At 54.5% G+C, this 22,166-nt stretch overlaps 1 protein-coding gene across 1 annotated transcript; it reads right to left on the reverse strand.

Moving 5' to 3' along the window:
• Positions 1–4,305: 4,305 nt before the first annotated feature.
• RHBG (Rh family B glycoprotein) lies at positions 4,306–15,950 on the reverse strand. The gene is made up of 10 exons (XM_008516813.2): positions 15,626–15,950; positions 10,092–10,278; positions 9,457–9,607; positions 9,192–9,339; positions 7,352–7,518; positions 6,911–7,048; positions 6,655–6,788; positions 5,982–6,103; positions 4,937–5,010; positions 4,306–4,735 (listed from the first exon to the last, which is right to left on the reverse strand). Exons 1-10 carry the CDS (start codon positions 15,810–15,812, stop codon positions 4,667–4,669), a joined length of 1,377 nt encoding a protein of 458 aa, XP_008515035.2. The 5' UTR covers positions 15,813–15,950; the 3' UTR covers positions 4,306–4,666.
• Positions 15,951–22,166: the final 6,216 nt, after the last annotated feature.

Here is a 22,166-nt window from a genome sequence, read left to right on the forward strand (position 1 = left end):
TTCTCCCTCCTCCTCCCATTCAGCCCTCTCCTGCCTTTCTAGGACTGAAGACCTACACTGCCTGGGACGGTTCTCATTTTGGTGTTGCCCTGATTGATTTTCCCTGAAAACCATTATGAGTTCTGGAAGCATCACTGCCTCAAGGGCCCAAGTGCCATCGCTGAAACAGCTTCTCACCTGAGTGGCATCAGCTCCTTGATCATGAGTCTTGGTGGGAGTTTAGGAAAGATGGACTCAGGTCCCGCACCTGGCTGAGTTGCAAACTCAACTACTGGAGCTCAGCCTGTAAGTGCCCAAGAGCCGGGGGCTGAGATCCCAGCTGGAATGGATTCCGCTCCCAGCAGAGAGCTCCCTTGCCCACTGTCCAGGTATTTCCTCCAGTGTTGGACCGGTACAGTCTCTTAGATGGACACGGGCTCCTGAGCTGGGGGTAGAGGGATGCACTTCTTTCACTTGTGGGAGGGAACTTGCAGCAACCCCCAGCTCTGCATCATTGGAGAAGTTTATTTCAGTCCTGCCATGGCTCCCAGTAAAAGGTGGGACTCCTTAACTGGTGGTGGACTGCGGAACGCAGCAGGAAGGAAGGCCTGGACTGGGCCTGGGGCTGAAGGGTCAGAGAGGATCCCTTGGGGCATCTCTGTCCAGTAACCTGCTTTAGGGAACCCATGACTATTCCCTCAGGGCTTTGGAAGGGAAGCGGCTCCTGAGACGTCTCTGGTCAAGGCGGTGTGAAAAAATGGATGGAAATTGGGGAGGGCGTGGTTAACAGGGAGAGAGGGTGGGAGGCACAGCAACTACCGGCCAGGTTTAACCTCCAAGAGACAGAGGCTCAGAGAAATGAACTGACTTGTGCAGGTCGCCAAGCTAGCGAGTGGGGTTGCCGAGATGGGGGCCCCCCACCGTCTGACCCCAAGGTCAAGGCTCTTTGGGGATAGGAGCAGATGTGGACGGAACAGGTGACCATTCCTTCTACGTCCCGAGGCCTGGTTTGGGTCACCTTCTGCCGTCCTCCCCAGGCTGGCGAACTCTGCTGGCGAACTCCACTGGCGATCAGACGGCGGCACATAGACAATGGCGCTCTGTCCCGGGCGGGCGCTCCCTGACGACAGCTCATCCCTATGCAGTGACCGCCTCCCCAGGCCCGGCCGCCAGCCCCTTTCAGGCGGTGGAAGCCGGGGCGGCGGCGGAGGGGGATTCTCACAGGCCGTTGGACATTTGCATAGCGGGCTCGCCCGCCCGAAGACATTGGCCCGCATTGTTCCCGGCGGCGGCGGCGGCGGCGGCGGCGGCGCACGGGCCGGGGCGCGCGGGTCGGCGCGGTGGACCGGCTGGGAGCAGGCGGCAGGGCCAGACAAAGGAGACAGGGCGCAAAGTCGGGAGGCAGAGGGTGGGGGAGATCCCGATGGTGGGCGAGAAATATCGGGGTGAGGTGGAGGGGACATGGCTGCCGTTTCTGCCCCGGGACGGCCACCGCCCCCCACTTTGGACACCCACGCCGTGTCTAATTCCTCCCAGAGCTGGGGCCCGCCGTGCGCCGTGATGTGAATCCCAATAGGGGGGAATCTCAGGCCTTTCCCAGGCTGCGCAGGTTCGGAGCGCCGGGTCCTCCAGAGGTCAAGGGAGCAGCTCCTAGCTCCTGGCCGAGGGGGCTCTGGCCGCACTGGCACAGAAGCACACGGAGGCCCCTGGGGGAGGTTGGGCCTCTCGTCCAGATGTCTGCGCAGGAAACCCTGTTGTTGCCCACACATAGTTGTGCCAAGCCATATCAGTGGTCACTTCCCGAAATCCTTCCCTCAATGCCTCTGGCTCTGCAGACTTCCACATTAACACCAGGCAGCCTGTCTTCCCCATCACTAGGGACCTGGGAGGTAAGCAGGGGCCCAATGTCCTCGTCTATCATTGTCCCCAGAGCTCAGACATTGGGGCTAGACAGACAGAGTTCATGAGTGGGCAAGTGTCCGATTGTCCTGCATTGAGAGTAATAATAGTGGTGATCAGAGGGGCTGTCCCTGAGTGGCAGAGGCCTCATTGTCCTGAAGGGGTGAGGAAGGAGACCTTTTGGCCTCTGTCCCCACCATCTCCTTGACCTGCTCATTGTCACCCTGTTGACCTAGCCTGAATGGATGGGCCACTGTGTGGGGGACCAATGATGCTGAGCCAGGGGCTACAGGGGAGTTGGGGGAGGGACTCCAAGGATACCTGTCTTTCCTGCCCTCTGAGCCTCTGCCTGAAAGCAGTGACGGGATAATCACCCCCATACCCAAATGACAAATGATGGCTTAGTCCAATTAAATGGAACAATCTATACAGCGCCCACCAGTGTGCTCAGCACTAGAGACAAAGTTGGGGGAGGGAGAGGAGGAAATGCAGAGTGAGAAACCAAGAGTGTGGTTAGGAGAGTTCAACCCTGGACAGAGGGGCCCCTGAGCCACGGGGCCAGGGTGCTGGATCTTGTAGCAGAGCTCAGTAACATCTCCCAGGCCATGGGAGGCTTCACGGAGGTGACAGAGCTTGGAACTATCCGGCTACAGGATATGCAGGGCCATCTCTCATGGGGCAGCCCCCACCCTGTCCTTCCTTTCCCAGAGACCAAGAGGTGGGCCATCCTAAGAACCTGCAGCCTTTCCTCCCTTGGAAGCTGGCTGGGTGATTGCCCTCCCCCAGAGAGGGCTCAGTGGTCCCTTTTCCATGAAGCCTCCCTGGATTGAGATGGGGGCAGTGACCAGCCCATTTTTTCAAGCGTGGAGGGAGATTTGGTTGTGATCAAGAAAGAATCAGAAGTAGAGGGAGAAGATCAGGTTGAAAGATGGTGGCACAAACAAATGAATACTCCTAGCTTTCCCCACTCAGAATGAGCTAGGGCAGGGAGGGTCCCATCTTATCCTGAGTCTCCCCTTTCCTGAAAGTCTTTCAGATCTCTGTTTGAGGACTGCTTAGGGAGAGCAGGTCAGCCGCCTCTACCTGGACCAGTGAAGGGCTGGGTGCTAAGGCCCCACAGGGTGGAATGGAAGATGGGACCTCAGCTCTCCCAAACTTCCTCCCTCCCAGCAGAGACTGACAGGACAGGGAACCTTCTTGCAACGTCAGCAGTTATCCTTCTGCCTCAGCACCAGGATCTCCCCGGTAACATACCTGTCCCAGTCAGCAATGGGCAGGGGAGGCTGTGGAGGAAGGAGGGGAGCTGAAGGGGTGGCAGCACAGTTGGGTCATGTGGGCAGGGATGGTGCCCGTGGAGCACTTGTCCCTCGATCGCCCTCCTTGTCCCTCCCCTTCTCCTCAACTCTGTGCTTGGCCTCCTTCCCCAGCCAAACTCAGTCCCTCCAACTACAGATGGCATAGAGTCTGATGAGGACACCTTTTGCCTTTGTCCCAGGGCCAGGCCCCAGAAACCCCTCCATGTCCTCCTTGGGTTCCTAGGCCTGAATGGGTCTTGGTCCTGAGTGAGGGGTCTGTAGTCATGTTCAACTCCTGTCAGAAGCCTGGGGGAAGGGCAGGAGAGGGCGGAGATGGGTGTCCCAGTACTTCAGGGTTGGGAAAGGAGCTCCGGTCTTCTAGGGGGATGGATTCTCATTTGGATGAGATATCTGAAAGCCCTAGCACCTGCCTGACGTGTAGTGGCGGCAGGGAGCTCAAAAAAGTCTTGTGGCCTGAATGGTGAGGACCAGAGCTGAAGCAGACAGGAAGGCCCTTAGGCTGTAGGAAGGACTTCCAGCCTAGGCAGACGACGGAGGGGCATGAAGACCGCGTCTCCCTCTGCTGGGTCTGGAGCACCCTCTGGTGGTCAGATGACTTCAGGCCGACGGAGGCCCTGGATCTGCCTTCCCCCTTCTCTGCCCCCAACACCCATTGGCCCTTCCCGCTCCCCACTCCTCAGGCTCCGACAGGGACATGAGGTGGTGCCTGGGTACTGGCTGCTTCCAGCTTCTGAGGAGTTAATGGCAAAGAACTTTTTTTATGTCCCTCTTAGGCCCTGCAGGTGCCCTCTCTCTACTCTGCTCAGAGGCCGCCCAAGTTAAGGGTCAGAATGGCAGCCATTCTGGAATAGAAAGAACTCTCCAGGAGCCCAAGCTATCCTATAACAGACACAGACTTTCTTGGAGAGAGTGAGCTCCCTGTCTCTAGAGGTAGGCAAGCCCAGGCTGGGCACCCACCTAGTAGAACAGGGTATCCTAGAGGGAGGTCTATGGACACGGAGGCGTGATTTGTCACCACTAAGGTCCTTTGCCACCCTGAGGTTCTGAAATCATGAGTTAGAGGGTGAGAGAAACTTCCCAAATTCCCAGTGCACAAAAAAAGGAGTCAGAGTCCTTGGTGACAGTGGTGTTTATCACCCTCAGAGAGCCAGGCCCTGGCTCAGACTTCCCCGTAACTGTGTGATGCTGTACCAGTGGATCAGCAGTCACTTGGGCGCCTCACTTGCAGGCAGAGGGGTGGCGGGGTGGGGCTGCGTGAGGTTCTCCCCCTACAGGCTAGTTAGCCCACTGCTCTTCCATCTCCCCGCCGTCTACTGCCCCTCCCCCAATGCTGCCCATGGAAAGGAAGCTCCTTCCTCTCACAACTTCTTTTTTGCAGCAAGAGGGATGGGAGCTAGAAAAGAAGAACTTTCCAACGCTAGGCAGTCCTCATCTTCTAAAAGGAGAGCGTCCTCTCAAGGGCTGGAAGCAAGTTAGGCCTGAGTGTCTGGTTCTTCCACCCTCAAAGCCCCCTGGGCTTCATCCTCATGCTCCCCAGGCACCTACAGGGCAGGGGTGCAGGAGCAGGTGAAGGGGCAGCTCCAGGGGGCTGGAGACCACAGCTCAAGGGTGTACTCCAGAGGAGAACGAGCAGGTAAGGAAGGAAAGAGGCAGGGTGGAGGGTAGGAGGTGCTCACAGGAGGGAAGGGAGGGGCCGAGGGGAGAGGGCCCTGTGGGCCTGATGGGCTGCAGCTGCATCTCACCTTCCAGTAAATCTGGTCCTCGTAGCACTGAGAGTCTGGTGGGGAGCCCAGGAAGGACAGCCTCAGCAGGAACCCTGGTGGTGGTAGGGGAGGACACGTGTGACGTTTTTGCTGCCTCCATGGGGGAGGTTGCCACCCAGCGCCGCAGGGCTCAGAGGGGCTGGGAGGCGTGAGGTCAGTGTGATGCCTGGCACAGGCAGTTCACAGCTGCATTTGTCGAGCACCTACGATATGCCAGGCCCTGTGCAAAAAAGTGCCCTCCTGAGTAAGCACAGCAACCCTGCCAGGTGAATAGGATCCCTGTATTACAGAGAAGGAAGCAGGGTTCAGAGAAGTTAAGTAACTTACTCAAGTTTGCACAGTTGGTAATAGACCAAATCATGATTGTGTCGTGAACCACAGCTGCTGACCTTTCTGCGGCCTCCTATCCAGGAGGAGTGCAGAAAGTGTTTATTGAATAAATAAGTAATTGAGTGAATGAACTGAACCTTGTTTGAGAGTGAAAATCTTGAGGTGAGAGCAGAAGGGTGGGGATACTGAATCATAGGTTTTATTTTAAAAGTCAAAAGGATTAAAGCCAGACATCAGGAAGGACTGCCTGAACCAGCATCAGCGGGCAGTCTGCCTCTGTGCAAGGTGCTCCAGTCTAGCAGTGAGCCAGTGGCCCACCTCCCTCCCTGCCCCTCCCCTGCCCCAGAGAAGATTGCTCAGCCTGCCCCTTCAGGGCTTCAGCCTGAGGTTGGGCTGCCCTCTAGTGGGTAGAGGGAGCAGCACAGGGAAGCCACAGAACTGGCCAGCCGGGTCCCCGCCTTCCTTTGGCACCAGGAGGGAGCAAGTACTCACCTTCTCCTCCTCACCTGGAGGAGGTTACCCCTGAACTCTGTGACCCCCCTCCACAGCCCCCGGGCACAAAGTAAATATCTGTGAGTACACGAATGGCAGGGGGAAGGGATCCATGGCCCTTCCTCTGGAGAACCCCCCTCCTCTGTCTTCTGCCCTCCCTGGAGCTCCTGCCAGCCCCCTACCCCCAGCCAAGGTCACTCACCTCCAAGGCTCCCGCCCACAGAGGCAAACATGAGTGTGACAAACATCCCGAAGAACTGATACATGGCCTGAGACGTGGCACTGCGCTTGCCCTCTGCCATGAGCGGAAACACGCTCTCTAAGCTGCAAGGAGAGGAGGTTGTGGGGAGACAGGGATGGAGCAGGGAGCCAGGGCTGGTCAGCGCATCAGTGCATTGCACTGCATCATGTGGCGGCCAAAAGGGGCTCAAAGGAGCCCGCCAGGCTGAGTCTCACCTCTGGGCCTTTGCTCCAGTCAGGCCCACAGCCTTGGACACCCTCCCACCCTCGTGTGCCAGCAGACACCCACACACCTTTCAAGACTCAGCTCATGGGTCACTTTTGCCCACCTTCTCTGAGCCCTGATCTGTAAAAATCGATCCTAAGAGTCATCATCTCTTACTGACCCTTTAGTAACACCACCATTGAAATCATTTGTTCAACGACCTTCTGCTGCACTTAACTGAGGACAAGGAAGGCAGTCCCCAGGTAGGTCTTGTTAACTCCACTTTCTTCAGCTCCCAGAATACGGATGAATGAATCAATGAATGAAAATAAACACTGCTTTTTTTGTTGGTCCACAAAGGGAGGAAGAGAGTGAGGGACGTCATTCCAGGGGGATAGTAACTCCAGTGTAGATTCCGGGGGGGACTCACCCATCTCCATAAGCTTCATGGGTGGCCAGCCCAGCCACAAGGACCCCAAGGAGGGCTCCCAGGACCCCAGGCATTCCATGAAGGTTGTGGACTCCACATGTGTCTTGGACTTTGAATTTTGACTCAAGGACGGGCTGGAGGACAGGACACCAATAATGAGTCTCATGTGCTCCTCCCACCCCGGGCCCATTGGAGGGGTGGGAGGAAAGGTGCTGAAGACCCCCTGTTTTGCCAAGGGCCCGAGAGGCATCAGTACCGTGAAGAACTTGTACCCCAGCGTGGAGACAGTCCCAGCCAGGAACCCAGCTACCAGAGCCCCAAAGGGTGTCAGCATCATTTCAGCTGATGTCCCCACCACAACCCCTCCAGCCAGTGCTGCATTCTGGACGTGGACCTAAGGGAGCACAGAAGAACACGGGGTTGGAGGCCCTTTCAGATCGTCACACCCACACCCAACTCAACCCTGTCCACCACAGTGGCACCTACTGCTTCTGGAAGTCCCTCCGCCATCTAACCTCTACCTCTCTTGCTATTGTATCATCTCCTCATACTCTGACCCCACTGCCTCCAGTGCAGACGGAGCCCCCTGTGCCTGCACCCTTACCTGTTCCCCTGGGGAATAGGCCTTGCAGGGTCTCAGACCTCTCCTCCCCCTCCCATCCATCCCTCTGCCTCTCCCAAGGCCTCCTCCCCGTACCATGTCCAGCCGCCCATCCCCCCCGACAAGGGCTGACAAAGCGAAGGTGCTGAGGGTGCTGGCGGTCAGGGAGTAGTATGTGTTCAGGGCTGTCCGATGCTGCCCGTCCCCCAGCATAGTGGGTGCAGAGTTGAAACTAGGCCAGAAGATCCACAGGAAGATGGTCCCTAAAGGGTGGGCAGGCAGGTGGAGTGAAAAGAAGTAAGTGACTCCCCCACAAGGCACAAGCGCTATAACTGCAGGCAAGTCACCGACTCTCAGCAGCCTCAGTTTCCTCATCTGTAAAGTGGGGATAATAATACCTACCTCATAAAGTGAGGGCTAAATGAGGTGATGCATATGAAGTGCACAGCCCATGGCCTAGAGGTACTAAATGCTCAACGATGGGAGTTCTGGAAGGGTACTGGCACAAAAGGCAGCTACATGGTTGAAACCACAGAGGATTGAGATTTTTAAGTATCAGAAAAGGAAAGAAAAAAAGACAAAGGCAGCGCATGTCAGGCACGAAGTTGGGTACTTGATGGGTATCAGGAAAATAACTTGTTTCATAACCTCAACTGCCTCGTAGAGAGGGTGGACCCTGCAACGTGCAGGAGAGGCCTCTGTCTGCTGAGCCCCAGGAGGGCTGGGCCCGCGCATTTTGGGGTAAGAACTGGGAGCTCCATCTGCCCTGCCTGCCCCTGTGTTCCCAGGGCAGTCCTGAGGGAGAGGGAGGGTGAGCCAAGGGACAAGGTGAGGGGCAGGCTGGGGACCCTGCATGGCAAGGAGGCTTGAGGGACTGCCCCTGAGTGGTCCTTGGGTGTGCCATGTAACTTCTCCCTGGCAGTCTGCAGGAAAATCTACCGCGCTCACACATGCATCCTTTGGGGAGGAGTGAAGAAGAGCCAGGTTTCCTGTCTGGAAGGAGCTGGAGGCAGAGGAGATGAGAGAATGAAAGCCTCCTGGGAAAGCACGGGCATCTTGGGGAAGCTTTTGGACTTCAAGCCAAATTTATCTGGGTCTCAAAGGGCAAGGAGACCTCAGCCAACAAGGTTCCATGTGATCTATTTCCCAACAAACCCAGAGGTGAGCAAGAAATACAAAACCGGCCTCTTTTTAATGTAAGAATAGGCACTATTCAGTACTTTCTAGGAAAAAATAAAATATCAGTTTCCTTTCCTGACTCGTTTGTGAAGGTGGAGAGAGGAGCAGAGGCTAAGGTGGACGTAGGTGCTTAGAAGAAACAGGGGGTGGTGACAGTGCTCCCAGGTCAGAGCCTACTGCTCCCAGGGGTGACCCCTGACCTCTCCTTTCCCTGCAGATAGCGCAGGGGCTTTTGGGAAATCGCGTGGGAGGATGGACCTTAAGAGGTGGGAGGCAGCAGCAGGGGCAAAGGCCTGGAGGTAAGAAATGGGGAGAAGCCGGGTCTGGCTAGAGCGAGTGAGTGTGAGGGAAGAGCCAGTGGGGAGGGAGGAGCAGAGAGAAGGGCAGCCAGGACACGCAGGGGCGAAAGACCAGACTGAGGAGCCTGGTTTCCATCTTGTGGGTGACAGGGCCCCTGGAGGGTTTTAATCAGGGATTGGTGCTTGATTTAGACAGGCTCCCGGGAATGGGTCTGGGGGCACGTGCATACCCCAGGGCTGAGTTCTAAGAACCTGTCACTGAATTATGGAGAATAGGAGCACAGATCCCAGGGCTCTCAAAGGAGAATCCAAATGGGAAGGGAGTTCCCAGCCAGAACCCCAGGACTCCAGGCAGCATGAGACCTTGCCTGCAGATGGTCCTCTCTGGCCCAGATCACGGGCATCTGGAACTGACCCCCCACCGCATCCCACCCCACCCCACCCTCAGCAGGCCTCACCAATCATGGCAAAGAGGTCTGAATGGTAGACGGAGCCCTGGCGATGCTTGCTCTTCTCCAGCTGGGGCCTATAGAGGACCCGTGAGACGGCCAGCCCGAAGTAGGCACCAAACATGTGGATAGTCATGGAGCCTCCTGCATCCTTCACCTGGGAGGTGGAGCTGAGGTGGAGGGGCAGCCCCTGCCCCGCTCCCACTCCATGCTCTCCCCGTTCAGGGCCTGGCCCTGGCCACCCCGACCCCACCCCATCCCCATCCAGACTCACCCCCAAGAGACTTAGGAGCACAAACTCATTGATGCCAAACAGCACCACCTCCAGCAGGGCCATGAGCAGCAGCTGAGCCGGCCCAGTCTTGCCCAGTATGGCCCCAAAGGAGATAAGTACAGCCCCAGCGCAGAAGTCAGCGTTGATCATGCTGGGGGAGTTGGGATGGGAGGGTGAGATGGGGCCAGAAACACCAGCAGCCCTTGGGGAGGGGGCAGGGGAAGAGGCAATGAGCCTACATGTCTAAGCTCTTCCCTGTGCGAAGCCAAGTCTCAGGGAGGTTCTGTGACTTGGGGAACAAAGCCCACAACAGGCAGGAAACCCAGATCTTGGGATTTCCTCTGAAAGGGCTCCTCTGAACCCTGCCCTTTCCCTTGAAGCTATCTATTCTCCCAACAGCTCTTGGGCAATAAGGGGCCTAAAGAGATGGGGAGGTGCAGCTGAGTGTGTGGGTCGAGGATGGGAGAAGAAATCGGGCAGTGACAACAGGTAGGGCACCCAAGAGGAAATCAATCGATGGGTCAAAAACCTGGGTCAGGGAGCAGACTGGCTGGACTTGAGGGCTTAAGCTGGGCCCCTCGGGCAGGGGCCTCCCAGGTAGTACGGGGGGAGCTGGGGAGGCTGCTGTTGCCCACCTCTCCACACCAACGTGGATGCAGCCGCTGTGGAAGGAGTGGAAGAAGCCCTGGACGAGCGTGGACCACTGCAGAGCAAAGGAGGCCAGGAGGAAGGTGAAGCCCAGGCTGCTGAAGCCGTAACGCTGCAGGAAGGCCATGAGGAAGCCGAAGCCCACGAAGACCATGGCGTGCACATCCTGGAAGCCTGCAGGGGGAATGCGGGGGCTGCTGTGGCTACTGCCCACCAACCAATCAGCCTCCAGTGCCCCCAGCTCTCACCAGCCAGGGCCGCCTTGAGGCTGGAGTCGAGCCTATAAATCTCCCAGGCACAGCAGGGCCTCCCAAACCCGGGCCACCTGTGAAGAGCTGGCCCACTTGGGGCAGTGGGACCCAGACCATCCCTGGGGCCTCCATGTCAGAGCAAGGGAGAAGAGCCTTCTTCTGCCCTCTTTTCTGCCCCACTCATGTGCCCTATCCCTGGGTCTCTTACAACTGACTGGCGAAAAGTCCAACCTGGGCTCCTTCCGGCTGCAGACCCTGCCCCTCCGTGCTCAAAATTCTCTTCCCTTTCAGGCTTCTCTTCAATTTTCCCTTTCCGCTGGAAAGTCCTTCTTCATGTCTAACCTCCATCCCTCAGAATCTATACCTCTCCATTTTGAGGATTTTCTATTTTTAAAAAATAATTTACAAAACAGCTTTAAATTGTTAACAGAGATTACCTTAGGGAAAAAGAATTGAAGGGGGGCAGGGCCGCTGCGCCCCACCAACGCCAACGCAGAGGAGGCCCCTGGACTCACGCAATATGGCGATTCCGGGAAGGAGGATTTGACTCTTGAGTTTGTTTCTTTCTATAGTTTGAATATTTTAATTTTACAGATGAATTACTTGAATTCTTAAAGTGTCAATGGGGTTTCTAGGCAGGGAGATTTGGGGCCTTTTCTGTTTGCTTTCTATTCTGTACCATTGTGCATAAAAAGCCAAGCTAATAAAAATAATATACAGGAATCTTGAAAATGAGATAGATACAAATAATTTGCTTTAGTATTAATTTGTTCTGTGCCCCTCCCCGCCCCACTTGTAAACAGTTTGAAACACCCCCTGCTCTGGTGCTTGGCCAGTGCAGCTGGTCCTGCTTTCTCTGTCTTGGGTCCAGGTATATCCTGATGCCAGGCGATGTCTTCGCCTTTAATTGAGAATCACTAGAGAAAGCGTATCACGAGTGCTGTTACCACATCTGGTGTAAATAAGTTATTGAGAAACAGGGCCAACCATGACCCCAAGCTCCCTTTTCATAGCTGCACATGAGAAATTTCTCTTGGAACTTAGTGCTAGGAAATGTTACTTCCCCTGAGGAACCGATCTGCTTTCCCACATTCACGTGACAGATATTGACCAGCAGTCATGCATCAGCCTCTGGGGATGCAGCTGTCATCAGGGCAGCCACAGTCCCTGCCCTCATGGAGCATGGAAGATGGACATCAAGAATAAGAGAAGGGGCCGGCCCGGTGGCACAGCAGTTAAGTGCGCATGTTCTGCTTTGGCAGCCCGGGTTTCACTGGTTCGGATCCCGGGTGTGGACATGGCACCGCTTGGCAAAAGCCATGCTGTGGTAGGCACCCCACGTACAAAGTAGAGGAGGATGGGCACGGATGTTAGCTCAGGGCCAGTCTTTCTCAGCAAAAAGAGGAAGATTGGCAGCAGATGTTAGCTCAGGGCTAATCTTCCTCAAAAAAAAAAAAAAAGAATCAGAGAATAGGGGAAGAAGATTAAGAAGTACAACTTCCAATTATGAAATAAATGGGTCATGGGGATGCAGTGTACAGCATGGGGAATATAGTCAATAATATTGTAATAACTCGGCGTGATGACGGATGGTGGCTGGACTTATCGTGGTGATCATTTTGTAATGTATAAAAATACTATGTCACTATGTTGTACATCTAAAACTAATATGGTATTGTCTGTCAATTATAATTCAATTTAAAAAACCAAAAGATTCAAAGAATTGCGTATGCAAATATGCAATTGGTTCTGATGAGAACACATAATTGATCATATTTCCCTTTTCTCTTGGCTGCCTGGAAGCTCGAAGCTACACAGCAACCTCAACTGTAACAAATATAGGCGCTCACAGTGTCCATTATTTGTGTTCTGCTTCCCTGCTTTTCTTTTCTTATACACATTTTTTTTTACTGTAAATGACCTGAAATCTCTCGTAGAAAGAGGCAGATCATAAAGAAAAAAAAATCATGGTCACCTTTTTTGTTTAACCTGAAGAAGCATCAACAAGCCAAAAATTTATTGTTCAAATTTAGAATGCAACCGATAACTCCGAGAGAAGCAAACTGTAATGCTTTTTTGTTCTCTATATGGGCTGATAGGAAATGAGTCTGCAAGCCCCTGGCAGAGGGTTGGGCGTGTGCTGGAACTGGAGGTCTGCGGCTCAGCTGCCAGCCCCAGCAGCCAAGAGTGAGGCCAGTGGGCCTCACTAACTATCCCCAACACTGTGCCACTTCTCCAGCCCTACCCACTCCCCAGTCACCCAGATCTCTCTTTAAACCCAAAAGAAAAGGAGAAGCATCTCTTAGAACTCAGCCCGCAGCCTAAGTTCTTTTAGGCCTCACTGCCTGGTTTCTTTTCTCCTTGTGCAAACAGTAAAGGGGATGCCATGTCTGTTGTTTCGCCCAAGGACAGAGAGATAACCAAGGGCACTGCATCGCAGGGCTCTGTGCCCATGACATGCCAAAACCGCTCCAGAACTTGTCTTAAATGGCAATAATGTCTACATTTCCCACCTCGGGTTTATTTGGAATCAAAATTCAATCCCTTGGCCTATCAAGTAGAACGTAAACATCAAGAAATTGCCGTCGCTGAGGAACATTCCACGCAGACACTCTCCATGGGCTGAGGTGGGCGTCCTGTTCCACCCCCACCTACCCCAGGCACCCTTGGTTGGAGAGAAGATAAAAGCCCTCCAGAGCCACCTACTGCCCTCCCTCCTTCCCTTCCCGCCCCACCCCAACCCCACTAGATGGCTCCCCAACAAGACAAGACTGCGGGACAAGGGAACAGTTAACGCTGGGGCTTTAGCAGCTGACAGCTGGATTTAAATCCCAGCCCCCCCGCTTTCTGACTGTGTAACCTTGGATGAATTACTTAACCTCTCTGAGCCTCAGTTTCCTCATCTGTAAAGTGGGGATATAAAATATGAGGAGCAGAGAAAAGGAAGTGGTGAGCTGGGGACACCATGTCCCCCCACCACACTCTATTCCCACCCGCCTTGAAGAAGGCAGAGGGGCCGACTTCTCCTAGCAGAGGCCACGAACCACCCTGATCCCAGTCACACCCCCTCCACCACCTCTTACAAGAAGATCCTGAGTCCATCTATCTTAAATCTCTCTCCCTGTAAGTAAGGTCTTGGAGGCGTATAGAAAAGGACCCGTCCAGATCTTTTTCTTAGAAGCCTTTCTCATGTTCACGTCTGTGGCCCCTATAACCCTAGTCTTTCTCCCTCTTTCTCATTTTCCATTACTTTCCTCGTGGGATAAGAGGCTTGCGATGTGGGGGAAAGGCCACAGATGAGTCAAGAGACCTGGTTCTCGCCTGGCTAACTTGCTGTGTGATCTTGGGCAGTCACACGACCTCTCTAGCTCTCTCTCCACATCTGAGAAGAGTGGACCAGATGGGCTCCGAGGGCCCTTCCCACAGAGATAAAAGACAGACCCTCAGAGCAGCCAGGCCCTTGGCATTGGCCAGTCCCACAGCTCAACAACAGCTGCAGAACTCCCTTTCATCTCCCAAATCCAAGGGCAGTGGCTACACCCGCCTCTGGCCCTGACCCCTGCCCCTGGACACAGGGACAGGTGAAAACCTGGCTCATCAAAGCCCCAGGCTCCAGGGCCGTCACACCTCCCTCCTCCCCAACCTACCCCGACACCAGGGTCCCAAGTCCACAGGGATAGAAACCGAGGGCAGAAAAAGGGGTAGGATTCCCACCGCGATTGCGCTGACTGTGGTCCAGGGACGAGAGCTGCGCGTCCACTGCAGCAGAGGGGCGAGGGGTTGCGAGGTTTCAGGGAGGACTTTGAAACACCCAGGGCTCGGAAGCCTTGAGTAAGGCCCAAATTGGGGCTCGTGGCAGGCAGCCAGGTCAGACCCTTGGGCAAGAGCTTACTTCTCTCAGCCTGTGGACTGTTTCCTCCCAACTCCCTATCTCTCTGGACAAATGCATGACCCCAAGAGTCTGCCCTCCCAGCTCTGTGGCTCTGGCTTTGATCCCAGCTTCCAGGGCTCACCTCGTCCAGCCAGGGCTGGGGTGAAATTTGGGGAGGGAGGAGCTGAAGCCCCCTCTGCCCAGGATGGCTGGGGATCTGGTGCTTCACGCCCAGGTCCAAGCCTGCACCTCACCCTCTATATCCTCAGCATTGTGAGCTTCATTTTGTTGGGGTTGGGGCTGGGAAAGGCTCAGGTGGGGACAACCTGCCGCCAGCTCTGTACACAAAAAGCAGGGTAATAACAGCCTGGGATTTTTTATGGGAGATTCTCACACTCTGGACCTTGTTTGAATGTATACCCTTCAGACTGAGGCATCCTTCTCCCCATTGCCCAGATGGGGAAAACTGAGGCTTAGGAAAGACCTGCCCAAGCATTTGCGATGAAGTCTGGGAGATCTGGTGTCCTTGGTCCCAGGGGCCCAGGCGGGGGCCCCCAATCTTGAGGGAGAGCCTGTGTCCCCAGCAGAGGGCAGGGGTTAACCCTCCCCTTCCTAGGCCTTGTCAGCAGGCAAATGAACTGTGGTGCAAGGAGCTTAGGATGCCTGAGTCCTAGTTCCAGCTCGGTAACTCACATGATGGGCGATCACAGGCAAGTCACAACCCCTTTGAGCCTCAGCTTCCTCCCCTGTGAAATGGGTGATGACCTGCCATGCCTCCTTCTCAGGGCTGGGGCTGCTGCTCTGTGGTTGGCTGGTAGGTAGCTGCATCATTTTCTCTCTGATTCTGGAAGGGCCAGCTTTAGGGGACTGGGGAAGAAATGTCTGAGCCCCACAGTCTTGGCTGCCTTCATAGCTAATACCCACCATTACCACCTCCTGCACTCCCCTTACGACCTGCCTTGCCCAGAAGGATTCGCTTTCCGGTGGTCAGGGCAGAGGCCCTAGGAAAGGTAGTCTCTGGAACAGCCCAGCAAAGCCCAATTAGGCCAACTGTGGGGTGGGACAGGGGAGCAGTTAAAGTTGGGGCTTCAGATCCGGGTTCTAATTCCAGCTCTCTCCATTCTCACAACGTGACCCTGAACTTAATCTTTCTGAGCCTCAGTTTCCCCATCTTTGTCTACTTCATAGAGTAAATGAGATAATGCATGTCCTGCCCTCAGCATAGTACCCAGAACATGGCAGACACCAGAGAAAGGGTGTGATTATAAATCTGGGGCACCTTCTTCTCAGAGCGAGAGTGTTGCCCACCTAGTGGTAGATCTGGGCACCCAAGTGTTCCCTCCCAAGACAACGGGGAGCTTGGGGTCTTTGCTCCTCGCACGCCCTCACCCGCACTCACTTGGGTAGCGAAAGTAAAATTCATTGTCCGCATTACTGTGGTTGCCCCAGTGCCAGAGGGCCGCGTCGGTTTCCTGGTCGTAGCGGACAAAGACCGCAAAGAGGATGGTGGTGGCGCCCTGGAGGAAGAGACACAGTAGGGGCAGCTGCAGTCGCCGGCCCGCGGCGCAGCGGGGGGACCTGGCCATGGGACAGAGGCTGCGTGCGAGGCTCCTGCTCCGGCTCGGGCTCTGGGCGCGAGGCGCTGGGCAGACGCTCCCGGAGCGGGCCGGGCAGGTTTCACAGGGGCCAGGCCCCGCCCACCTGAGCCAGGCCCCGCCCACGCAGAGCTTACCCTCAGCTCCAGGCCCCAGCCCCGGGAGGTGGGACTGAGCGGAAAAGGGGTGGAGGGGTGGAGGGGTGGAGGGGTGGAGGGGTGTGGGGGGGCCAGGGCCTGGGCCCGAGGCCTGAGATGGGGTAAGGACTGGGAAGGGAGGGGGCCTTCGGACCCCCCGGCCCCCCTACTCCTCCCCACCCCCTCCCAGTTCCCCAAGTCCTGTCTCCCACAGCCACTGAGCCGGCGCTGTTGCTGTTGGCACAGGTCCTTGGAAATGACTCTGGAAAGGCACCTTGTGTCCTGCGATGCTGGGGCACAGCTCCGGGACCCATTGTGGGGGAGTTGGGGGGAGACCCGCTTCCTCAAACATAGCGTTAGTTTAGGGAGTGTTTCCAGGGAATAAGAGGCCCTTAAAAACCGGCCTGGCCCCTCCAGGGTTAACACAAGAGAGAGGTGTTTTCCCAATCTTTTGGATTGGGTTCCAATTTTTTGTGTTCTCAATCTTTTTCCGAAAAAGCCAGATGGAGGACGGAGATGAAGAGATGGCTCACCAGGCTGGCTCTCCACGCATTGATGTTTAACCTGCCTGCGGGAATCAAAGCCTCAGCAGAAGGGTCCTCATCCCACTCAGAGCCTCCTCCGCAGGCTCCCCACCCCGAGTCTGCACCCCACCACAGTGCAGCAGGCTAGGCAGGGGCTGCACTGACACCTGGGTTCCCTGCACTGCCCAGTGTGGCTGTGAGAGGGCTGGGCTGCCTCCGCAGCTGAAAGAAGGGAAGCTAGATGGAAGGAGGGTCTTCTCAGTTAGGAGTCAAGAGTCCCTTCTTACACAAGCAAGATTTGCACCCACTGGGGTCCTGGTAGGCAGAAGGCCAGGAGATAGACGGTTCCTGAGCACTTACTGTGAGCCAGGCTTTGGAGATGAACCAAATAACCCCTCCCTCCAGGAGCCACTGTTTCCAGTTGGGAGACAGACACTTAGGAGGGAATTTAGCTACCATCGGGGTAAATGTGTGATCCCAGGAAGTACAGAGCCTGTGGGGACCCAGGAGGAGAGACTGCAGAACCCACAGGAGTGGGGGTGAAGGAGTGGACAGAGATGGAAAATTGCTTCCTGGGAGGTAATGTCTGCAGGCAGTCTAGAAGGACAACCTAGAAACTGGGCAAGCAAAGAAAGAAGAGGGGGCATTTCAGGAAAGGGACAAGCATAGATAGAAGCCTGGCCGTGTGAGTGTCCAGTGTGTCCAGGAACTAAGGCTGGGGGTTGAGAATCTAGAAAGGCTTTGAAGGCCCTGTCGAGGCACATGGCTTCTTCCCACTGAGAGCTGGGCCACTGGAGGCTCTAAATCGGTTGAGGACCTGGCACTACGGGTTCTGACCCCTGCAGGCCACCCGGGGCTTCAAAGAAGGAAAGCTGAAGGCCAGTCTCATGGGGTGGGTGGGAGGGGAGGCCTTCTGTCTACACTGCTGCCCAGCCTAGCCCCACCTGTCTGAGGGGGCTGTTGAGTGGGAGGGGCTTGTGGGTGTTGGCAAAGATGTCCCAATCGCCTGCCTGAAGGAAGAGCTGCCATTCCCAGGGGATGTGGCCCAGGCTCAGAGAGGCCAGCCACTTTCCAAAGCAGGTGCAGGACGGGGCTCCTCCTAGGAACAGAGCTTGCCTCTTCTCAGGAATGGACAGGGACAGGGGTGACAGTGGAGTCCCTGACCCTCCTCCTTGCTTCTCCTTCTGCCCATTCCCCAGGTCACCTCCTCCTCACCTCCCCTCATGGGCTTGAGCTTACAGTATGCACTCTGGGGGACAGTTGGATTCTAGGTGTCTAGCTTCCTGACCTACGTGCCCAACCAGGCAGGCCGGGCGGGGTGGGTGTCAGCCTCTGGGTAGCTGCCTGTGGTAGCTCTGCTCCTAGAAGGCCAAACAGACTTTCTGGCCCTCAGTGGCCCCTGGCTCCTGGCCCACAGGCTCTCTGTCACTACTTGGTCAACAGGAAGGCTGTTTTCTAGCTCCTTCTAGGGGTGGGGGAGATGGCTGGTCAGCAGCCTTTGGATAACGATTCTTGGATAATTCACCATCTGGAGTATCCCCCCCAGGTCCAGTCCTATGCCCCAGAGACACAGCCTGCCTCCTGAGCTGGAAACTGGAGATGGAAGGTCAGAGATTGAGTAGACCCCAGGCCAGGCAGGGTGGGAGCTGGTTACAGAGTCAGGGGCTCCTCCGAAGAGGTCTGGGGTGGATGGAGGAATGTGAGATGGAGCCCCTCATTCCATCAGAGCTTCCAGGGTCAGAGAAGGCAGCGGAGCATGCAAACTTAACCACTTGGCCACGGGGCTGGCCCCCATTCATTCATCTTTACTGGATGACTTCAGGCAAGTTATTGAGCCCTTTCTGAGTCTCAGTTTCCATATCTATAGGAGTAATAACATTCCCTTTGTGGAATTGTTATGAGGATTCCAAATAATTGATGTAGAGTGCTGGCATTTTCATACGCATTCAACAGATATGGTGATTATTATTATTCTGATTGGCTGATCAGAGAAGGCAAATGACTCTGACTCCAACACACGTGGCGTCTTTGAGGACAGGAAAGGGTGGAGGGACAGACAACACAGTCTTGATCTCCTGTCATCGGCTGGAGACAGTGAACAGCAGGGACCCAGGGCCAAGGCCATCAGACCAGCAGCCCCAGTGACATAACAACTCTTGAAGAGAGGAGATTTTGGGAAAGGCAGAGCCTTCCTTCATTCAACAAACATATATTGAGCACCTGCTGTGCTAGATGCTGGAAATCCAATGGAATAAGATACAGCCTCTGCCAAGGATGGGGGGGCTCCCTCTGGGAGGGATATGAATGAATAGGCAGGTGATCACACTGCAGAGGGCTATAATGGGGGAGACAGGTCCTGTGGGGACCCAGCCAGTGGTGGGGGTGATCAGGGAAGGCTTCCCGGAGGAAATGACGCTTACCTTGAGATCTGGCCTAATTTCACAACTGGGGTGGAGACGGGGGATTTCTTTTTGTCTAACACTCTGGCATGAAAATAGAAAAGAGGCTCTACAGTACTAGAGAGCTGCTCAATGCCCATTTTCTGGGGGTGGACAAAACCCAGACCTCAGTTTCTCCTGAAAACCACAGCCACTGCAACACTGTGCAAAATATGGTTGTATTTACATACATGGCATGGTAAAAATTAAATACGGCCTTTTCTTTCCAGAGCTTTGCCAGATTCACATCCGTGTAAAACACTGTCAGAATCAGATGACATTTTTTTGTTAAGCTTTCTTCATCTGCAAGATAAAAAATGACAATACCTAAAAAAAAGTTGGTCAAAAGGCAATGATCTCCAACCAAAAATTTTTCTCATTCACTTAACACATTTTGTTCGCATTCCTGCTATGTGCCAGGTACTGTGCTAGGTTCTGGGGGAATATCCCCACACTACGTCTTTACCCAACAGAACGGTGCACACTGCTCTCAGGATGCCAAGATGGACAAGATGCAGGCTCAGTTCCTAAGGCTGACAACAGCCCTGTGGCAGTGGTACAATTCGGTGATACCATTCTTGCGTGTCCTGTTGGGGGTCTGCAGTCAATTCCTTACCAGTAAAAGTTCTGAATGACAGCAAAGAGCAGAAGGTAAGAGCATGGCTTCAGAATGAGAAGGACATAAGTGAGAGTCCCAGCTCCTCCAAAAGAGGTTTTGGATAAATTGCTTCCCATGCTTTGAACCTCAGTTTCCTCATCTGTTGCATGGAGATAATAGTACTTACTCCACAGGGGTCCTTGTGAGGATTAATGTCCACAAAGCCCATGACATGTGGTACGTCTTCAGTAGCATGAGTCATGGTTATTACTGTTGTTAATAAGGAAACAGGTAAATAAATGGTATGGCCATTTCTTTTTTTCCCTTCGATTCCTCCTGCTATTGGCCTTAGGAGAACTTTGTTAACTGCTGGGGACATAAGAAAACTGACCTCAGTCCTTAGTTTTGAAAATAAAAAGAAGTGTGGTCAGTTAACTTCCAAGTGCCTGACTGGGACCCCTTAAGAGAAAAGCCGGGAGGGAACCCAGGGGGTGGTGGGCCTGCTTCTAGGAATGAGTCACATAGAGGTGACTGCAGTTAAAGGGTGTGGGGTAGGGGGGAGTGTGAGAAGCTGCATCCTCACCTCCCACCCCAGCTTCTTTTCTCAGTTCTCCCAAGGGTTCCACCACCACACTGAACCAACCACAAAACCACACTCCACCCTGGACAAGCCAGGAAAGCTGGCTCACGTCCTACCGCTCCCCTCTGCCAGGAGCTATTGTCCAGGCATCCTGGGATTGGATCCTCGCTCCCTTTCCTAGGCCTGCCCCTTCGTCCCCTCCCTGCCTTCCCCAATCGTGAGTGACACTTTTTGATGAATGCCTCTCTCCTCTGGAAAGGGAGCAACTGAATAGCAATGCTGTTTGCTGTTTGACGTGGGACAGAACCATCGTAAAGGCAGGAGGCACACTTTCTCTGCCCTGGGCCTAGTGAGAGACCTGGCACAGCAGGGCGGGAGCAGCCAGGATAAAGGCAGTGAGATGGGTCCCTAAGGTTTGACAAGAGCTGCTGGCTCTGAGTGATCAGACTGGGCTGTGAACACAGGAGAATTTAGCCCCCTCTAGTGACATTTAGGCACGTGGGCTGCCTGCTCTGCATCTCCATCCTGCAGCCCTGCTAGCAATCCAAGCTCTCCAGACAAAGGGGAGAATGTGAGAGCTGAGGCTTTCAATGCTGTTAAGCAGAGTCAGAACCATTCAGCTGCTCGGTTCATAGCTATTAATTGAACCATACATTGCAAGGTCAAGCAGGCCCTGCTTTCAACCCTGAGGAACAACAGTGGACAAACAGACATTGTCCTTGCCCTCATGGGGCTGCTATCCTAGTGGAGGAGACACACAATAAACGCAGATGTATAAAACGTCATAAGAGGTTTGAAGAAAACAAACCTGAGTGAGAGGATGGAGTGACAGGGGTGCTATCAGACTGGATTGCTAGGGAAGGAAGTGAGAGAGGGGATCTTACAGACTCTGAGGTGGAGGGAACAGCAAATGTGCTGCCCCTGAGGTGGAACAGCCAGGAGGGCAGTCTGGCTAAAGCGCGCCGAGCAGTGGGGGCAGTGCAGAGAGGAGAGTGGCGGGCACCAGCACACGTAGGGTTCAAGGCTGTGGTAAGGAGTTTGGACGTTACTGTAAGGATTATATGGAGCATTGGAAGGGTCAAGAGCAGAGGAATAATATGATCTCATCTATTATTTTAAAGGCTTCCTCTGGCTGCCTGGGGAGCACGGAGTGTAGGCGTGAGTGGAAGCAGATGACCAGGTGAGAGGCCACTGCAACAATGCAGGCAAGAGCCGACAGTAGTAACAGTGGAGAAGGCGAGAAGCAGGCAGGTTCTGGAGCTACTTAGAAGGCAGGACCAACAGTGTTTCCTGAAGGCTTGGATCTGGGGTGAGAGAAGAAGGAGTAGCTATGGACTGAACTGTGTCCCCCTCTAATTCCTATGTGAAAGCACTAACCCCCATTGTGATGGTATTTGGAGGTAGGGCCTTTGAGAGCTAATTACGTTGGGATGAGGTCATGAGAGTGGCCCCTCATGATGGGATTAGTACCCTTATAAGAAGAGATTCCAGAGAGCTTCCTCTTTCTCTCTCTCATTCTCTCTGTCTCTCTGCCATGTAAGGACACAGCAAGAAGGTGGTTTTCTGCAAGCCAGGAAGAGAGCTCTTACCAGAACCAGACGGTGCTGGTAGTCTGAGCTCGGACTTCCAGCCTCTAGAACTGTGAGAAGATAAGTTTCTGTAGTTTAAGCCATCCAGTCTACGGGGTTTTGTTATGGCAGCCTGAGCAAACTAAGACAGAAGTCAAGGATGGTATCTGGGTTTTGGTGGAATGGTGATGCCATTTGCCAAGCAGGGAGCACTAAGGGAGGAGCAGGCCCAGGGGCAATCAGGAGTTCTACTTCCAGATAAACAGTTTGAGATGTCCACATGGAGATGTCGAAAAGACAGTCAGATACACGAGTCCAGAGTTCAGGAGAGAGATCTGTGCTCAGGATGGAAAATTGGGAGTCGACAGTGCAGAGCTGTCATTTAGTCATGAGACTGAGTGAGATCGACCCAAAAATGAGTAGAGAAAGAGAAGAAAAAAGGGGGCACCCTAACACTTAGAGATCAGGAAGAGAAGAGGGCCCAGTGAAGGAGCTCGAGA

Source organism: Equus przewalskii, unplaced genomic scaffold, assembly GCF_037783145.1.
Source record: "Equus przewalskii isolate Varuska unplaced genomic scaffold, EquPr2 ChrUn-9, whole genome shotgun sequence".
NCBI classification, from domain to species: Eukaryota; Metazoa; Chordata; class Mammalia; order Perissodactyla; family Equidae; genus Equus; species Equus przewalskii.

Excerpts from the sequence above, each read along its gene's own strand:
- RHBG (XM_008516813.2), bottom strand. The coding sequence starts at position 15,812 with ATGGCCAGGTCCCCCCGCTGCGCCGCGGGCCGGCGACTGCAGCTGCCC. Across the intron at positions 7,049-7,351 it reads GGGATGGGCGGCTGGACATG|GTCCACGTCCAGAATGCAGC; the intron begins GTACGGGGAGGA and ends GTGCTCCCTTAG. Across the intron at positions 6,789-6,910 it reads TGGGGTACAAGTTCTTCACG|CCCGTCCTTGAGTCAAAATT; the intron begins GTACTGATGCCT and ends CCTGTCCTCCAG.